The sequence below is a fragment of the Glossina fuscipes genome, unplaced genomic scaffold, assembly GCF_014805625.2.
Source record: "Glossina fuscipes isolate IAEA_lab_2018 unplaced genomic scaffold, Yale_Gfus_2 27, whole genome shotgun sequence".
NCBI lineage: Eukaryota > Metazoa > Arthropoda > Insecta > Diptera > Glossinidae > Glossina > Glossina fuscipes.
In genome coordinates this window covers 3,317,719-3,324,539 of record NW_023998422.1, presented here as the reverse complement: position 1 = coordinate 3,324,539, position 6,821 = coordinate 3,317,719, and the positions used below count along the sequence as shown (strand labels likewise).

Below are 6,821 nucleotides of genomic sequence, written 5' to 3'. Positions count from 1 at the left end.
TGTGATGACCTTTCATATGCCTTTACAGCTTAATATGGCTATAGAGCAATCGAAAAACCGTTAACGCAAACAGGTCCAGTTTGAAAACATTTTCTTCCATATATATGCGTATATAAGGTATGTACATATGAAGCCGGAATGTGCATTTCGTATATACGAAAATATACTTTCGTTGTATGGAAGCGACAAAAAGTATTTTACTCGACGTATTCCCTGTTGCTAATTATACATTTTTCCCAACCGTCTGACTACAGATAGATGACGCATCAAAAAAAAAAACTTTGCTCTTTCAACTCAGTCATCGATCCCTTTTCGTATATTCTCGTAAGAAATGTAGGGCTGCTTAGTAAGAGCGTGCCCCACCGACGGAAAGTGGTGATAATTGGAAGAAATTGAGTTTGAGGAGTAAACCGCAGAAGCTAGCACCGCCCACTTGAGCCCCTCTAACGTCTCCCGAACCGATTCTTAATGTCATGGGACGAAATGGCGTTAAATTGTCCTTTTTAATATTTCGGTCGGTTTTTGAACAGCAATAAGTGTTGTTGCTAGCATTTGTTATTAATCGTGTCGGCCACACGAGCCACACCCTATTGGTTCCATCAAACGCCGAACATCATCTACCTTGCAAAGCGATTTAGTCTCGCAGTTGATAAGTCTGATATGCCTGCAGATATGAAAGAATTTTTACACCTGGAACCCTCAATGCAGATCCACTTGCCATTTCCAGCCAGGATGCGATGCAAAAAGATTTTCATCAATCGAGCCAAAAGTTCTTAATTAAAAACATTTTCTGCATGAACATGAACATTTGAACTTGAGTATTCATCTGTATAATGACTGTAGGCTCTCCAAAACCTTTCTACAAATTCTTTCGAAAGCAAACTCGAATAGTAATCTTCCCTCAATCAAGATTAAGTCCATTGTCTGTTTGTCTTTCACGATAAAATAAACAAGAATGTTGTGATTTTATTTCGTTGATTAGATTTAATTCATCTATAATTTAAACCTTCTGTGCTTGTGTGCTTTCAGCTCTTGGCCTCAGCTGTTATTGGCATTGGCATCTATATTGTCACGAAATTTGATCATTTTCACACAGCTGCGATCGTTATAATCGGCTTGGGGATCGTAGCACTATTTCTATCCTTCTTCGGCATTTTATCTGCCCTTCGGGAAAATAGTTGTTTACTTAAAACTGTAAGTATGAAAAGTACGAAGAAGAAATTATTTATTGTATAAATTTTTCGTTTTTTCGAAAACAGTTTGCAGCTTTTCTAATATTTTTAACCGTTTTACTGGTATTAACGGTTGGCTTCTTCTGGATATTTAAGACGCAGCTCTTCGTGAATGTGGATAAAACATTCGACAAATTATGGCGGGAACAACCAGTGCCAATTAAACCAGGAAATGCTAGTCAAATAGCGAGTATTGAACGTTGGGTAAGTTAATTAAGAGTACAAAGTGATTTACTTTAAGACTGATCTGAATGTTTTACGTCGTTGCACGATTAAAGCTGGAATGCTGTGGCAATAGTGGGCCCAGTGATTATGTATTACCACCTTACAGTTGTTACAACAGTCAAACGGATAAACTGAATATGGATGGGTGTCGTCAGAAATTTCTCGACTATATTTCTGAACGTTGGATTGCTTTCAATATCTTCGCTTTAGTTTTAGCTATAATTGAGGTAATTTAAATGCAATTTATTACTCACGCAGCCATCGAAACTTATAACGATAACAAATTTTGCCATTTTTTTCAGTTAATTTGTGCTACATTCGCGTACGTTTTGGCCAATAGTATTGTGAATCGTTGGCGTCGTTCAAAATATTATCCAAAATAAATAATATTTGGTATTAGCGTCATCACATTCAATGCAATTATTTTTGACACAACTTAGTAATCGTAAGAGACAACATTGTTTTAAAACTTTTTCAAAGTCCTTGTAGATGAATTATTATTAAACAGAAAAAAAAAAAAAAAATTATGTAAATTAATATGTTATTCACTTCGAAGAGAGCACATATGAATTTTGTTTTTAATATTAAGTGTATAAACTATTCTCTCTAGTTTGCCACTAGTTTGTCTACGCAATCATGAAAATTGCATTAAATTAAGAACCAAAGTTTCGCCAAAGTTTGAAAATATTGCAAATTTTGAAACGTTATAAGCAATGAATTTAAATTTTTAATCGGAACATTTTCCCCTTCGAGATAAACAGGCCTGGCCAATTAGATAGCGCATAGTTGATCATGAGGATAGTCAATACACAAATACAAATTTAAATTGTAATTTAAAACATCTAAGTAAAATGCATTCAAATTTATATTTTTTCATAAATCATAGTCAACTCCATACCGTCTACATATCCACCGCTGTATCGATAAACGAAATTGTATAAACTGAATCGACAAAATCATAACGAGTTCAGATATGCTTACGATTTATATAGTATTCAGGTATAAGTTTGTGTAGACAAAATATTGTATAAGATTAGTATTATTTGAAGCAAAAAGTGACCAAAAAAAAACCCGGTTCTAGCATAGTTCGCAATTTTTTTTTTAATACTAATTTGCATTAGCAGAGCCTTATTGCAGAATTTGTTGCAATAGGATCAGATAGATTTCGAAAAGCATTTGGAATAAAATTTTGGACTATAGGGCAGTTATTCTCACGAAGTGTCTTGCAGAATATTTAAAATCGATGAATGCCCTACATCACTTTGCTTAAGGCACTTATTAATGTAACTACATCACTTTGCTTAAGGCACTTATTAAAATAAGGCGTTATATCGAAAGTGGCCAAAAAATTGGTCCAATCTGAAGCATTTTCAATAGCGTTCGCCCTTGGGCCTAAACTCGTCGGTATACTAAATTTCACTAAAATATCTCAAAAAATGCGACCCGCAGCCAGATCACAGTACACTAGGCAGGCGGACAGATAAGCTTATAATAAAAGTTGGGTCTTCGTCTTAAATGCTTCTGGGTGTTATATACATCTGCACAAACTTAGTATAGCCTTGTACTACAAGTGACGTATGGTATAAAATAGTCATTTTAAATATTTCATATAATTAGAAAGCTTTAAATAGGCACAAACCATCAGCAAAGGGTAGTTATTTTATTGTAAAGTGCGACTTTGCAAATTTTTTTCGTTTATCTTACGCTCTTAAAATAAAATTTTTATTAAAGAAAATTATTTATGAAATGTCAAGGCATTGCAAATTTAACAAAGCTAAATTAGTTATTATATTTCGACGTTTTCGCCAATCATCGCCACTTTGTTAAATTATGATCTCCACATAAAGCAGGCGTTGAAACCTAAAATCGTATTCGAATATAGCTTAGATGTACAACTTGTGTTATTGATCTTTTCTTCGATCAATAATATTATTGGGAAAATTCATGTGCAGCGATTTATCAGCTAAGACTTTTAGAAGTGGTGAGTTTTTTGTACATAAACTACTTTTTCAACATACGATCTTATTCGGTTCGATCTATTTTATTTTTTCAATGCGATTCTTTCTTGAGCCAAAATGTGTCACTGTACCGTGCTTCATTTTAATATCTCGAAAGCTGCAAACCAAAGGTTAAATGCAAGAATACATAGGCGTCAGACCGATCAAACCACTTTCATTCGGGTTAGAAATGATTCGGAGGATTAGAGAGACGACATACAATGAGTTCAGTTCACCTAATACTCAGTCTGAACGCAACTTCGAGCTGCTGAAGGCTCTCTTTTTCAGTGGAAAGCAAATAATTAAAAAAAAACTTTTTGCGAAGGAAAAATTTGGTCTCTAGAAAACAAGAATTTGTCTACTTTTCTAAAAAAAAAAATAGAGGCGAATTTCCGCGCCCGCCAAAGCAAGTCAAATGCCTTATAAGTTAATTGCTACAAAAAGTTTGGCGATGTCGTGTTATATGGCGGAACAATAACTGGTTAAGTTTTACTGTTCGCCACATTTTACTGTGAACTGAACGCCGATCACATAGCTTAAATCGAATCGTACACGCAGGCAGAACACAACAAGTTAATGAACGAAAGCGTCCATGACAAGTAAAGCCCATTCACTGGCATTTCGGGTTTACGTTTATCTTCATGATGTAACAGGGTCGATTAAATATTTCACGAAGGGATTACATTGAATACGCCTTCATGGTTCGCCGATCTGCATAGGGTATTTAAACAGTTAAGAGTGCTTCTTAAAAAATTAATGGATTGAAACAATTCTTGAAAAGTTTTTTTGCTAAATTTACGCCTCCGAGCGAGCCATGGTAAATGTTTGAACTACTAGTACTGCTAGTACTACTTATTACACAAAGTAGGCATTAATCCAGCTTTTATTCAAAAAAAAATTATGAATTTATATCGCAATATATTTACATTTTATAGCAGCTAAAATGAGAAGATTAAAACATGGCCTGAAAAAATATAAATAATGTGAAGAAAAGAAATGTAAAGAATGATGATAATATCTTCCATATTAGAATTAAAGATTATAGCCTTACGTTTATTGTAAACCTATTCCAATTCACGATTGACTAATTAAACTAAAGAATGAAAGAATTAAACTAAAGAATTAATGCAAGTAAGCAAAAAGAGTTTGATGATTGTACGATTTTACAACTAGACTCGGCGATTGATCCCTGTTTTTCTGTGTTTCTCTGCAACGTTACCTTGTCCGTTTAACTCTTCGCTACCAGCTCTTCACTGTTTGCTGCTCTTTTAGACCTCTTCACGTTATATAGATATATATACACTTATAAATAGCAACAATTATAAAATGTGAGGTTATGTTGTCATTTCATTCAAAATTTGAGGTTACGTCGAAATATCGACATTTAGTCATTTCCTTTAATTTTTTTCTCAACGTTAATCATTAATCTAATGTTCAATACGATGAAAAGCATTTTTTTATACAGAGTTAGAAAATTTTAAACCTGGCCTCGTATTCTGACTAAAAAAACTTATTATTTTCCGGCAATAAAAAGTCCCAGTTAACAAAATCATTGAACTCTACTATTATTAAGTAAAATCATCCACAATAATTGGATTCAGTGTTATTTGGATATGAATTGCGATAAGAATTTTACAAAAATGTAAATTTCTTATTTATTAAAGCAATCGAACGAATGCAATAAATTGAATAATACTTTATTTATACATCTGTACCTAGATTTAAATTTAAGTCCTTTTATATTCATTTATAATAAAATATTTATTGTGTAGTAACAGTTACGAATGTGTGTAATGCTTTGAAAAAAATCTTTGACGCACGAATAAAGTTAAAAAAAAATCACAAAATTAGAAAAGTAATTGATTTTTATTTATGATTTGAAACGAAACTTTCAAAGTAGATAGTTTTCTTAGCAAATCGTGCAAAAAAATCGAGTAAGAATTACATGCGACATACGGTAAATTTGTGCGTGTGTTCCACAACTTTGAAAAACTCTTTTGCGAATTTTGTATACGAACGGAAGAAGCTTTACCACAGACACTACACCGATGGGCAGACGGATAGATGGGGGGATCTACATATGGACAAGGTGAACATGGATGGACAGATGAACATGTTTACGTACATTCTGAATTTGAAATGAGCCAAGAATTTAAAAATTTGATGTACTGAAGGTTGCTTCTGTGCGTTACAAAAATATTAATATAAAAATTAAATATTTGATACACTATAATATCGGGCAGGCGTGGTCAATTTCTTCCATTTTTATACAAGTACTAGATCATCGCTCACAAAGTATACGTTCAAACTTTTCTTCATTTATCTGCTGTATTTTATGAGAAATGAGCAAAAAACCATTTTTTATTGGCGTTGAAAAATAGAGTTATTCTCAGTAGCCGCATTGCTCGACTTGTTTAACCCATTTTCAATATCAAGCTACGCGCAAGAATTTTCAATGTTTCTGCCAAATTTGAAGTTCACAGATTAATTTTTGCTCCCAGAAGAATGCTTGCAACAGATATTACACAGCCGGACAGACGGACGGAAGAACATGCTTAAATCGATTCAGAATTTGATGCTGATCAAGAGTATATACATTGCTCGTGGGATCCCTGAAGCTTCCTTCTGGACGTTGCAAACGTTTTGACAAAGTGATTATGCCTCTCATTCTTCGTTGACGGGTATAAAAAAGCAAAGTATTTTTATTACCTATCGCATGAATTGCGTACATTTTTGCCAAAAGAGCACAAGATACAAAATTCATAATAAACAATTTGAAAGCACAAATCTCTGTACAGGCTACTACATAGGTGTTGAAAGCTATGATTCCATCGTAAAGTCGAGGTTTATCATTTTTGAAAACTCAAACATACTTCAATGACACAAATACAAAAAGCTTTGAGTTTTTGAAATTGTCAAAACATCGACTGAATCCATTTATTGAAAGCGGCCCGTAAGTATTTCGAATATCAATTTATGGATTCCCCAGGTTTTGTTTATATATTTACGCAAACAAGAGGGAACGCCTTGAGATCAATTCAAATATTGTTCAGTTTATACTTTTTTTTTTTACAAAATTTAATTCTAATTTTGTTTTGATCTTCCTACACTATGTGTACGCGCACATATTTATTTATATTTATTTTTCTTAATTTTAGTTTTTATTATTTTGCACAGAGAGTAAAGGAGCGATAACGATGACAGAATTCAAATATTGTGTCTCTCAGTGGGAAAATGTGAATAAAATGAAAAACTAAGTGGATACAAGTATAACTCACATAACGAAGAAAACAATTCTCGAGATTTCTAGTTTCTTCAAGTGCAGGTTATGCTGTACCCACAAACTTGTTTGTCCATCTATCCGCCC

At 33.3% G+C, this 6,821-nt stretch overlaps 1 protein-coding gene across 1 annotated transcript; it reads left to right on the top strand.

Moving 5' to 3' along the window:
* Positions 1-999: 999 nt before the first annotated feature.
* On the top strand, positions 1,000-2,877 carry LOC119635800 (23 kDa integral membrane protein; the record flags this gene model as incomplete). Its single annotated transcript, XM_038030805.1, has 4 exons — positions 1,000-1,194; positions 1,260-1,436; positions 1,511-1,684; positions 1,760-2,877. Coding segments are annotated over 4 exons (627 nt in total), but the record flags the coding sequence as incomplete, so codon positions are not given.
* Between the last annotated feature and the right edge of the window lie 3,944 nt (positions 2,878-6,821).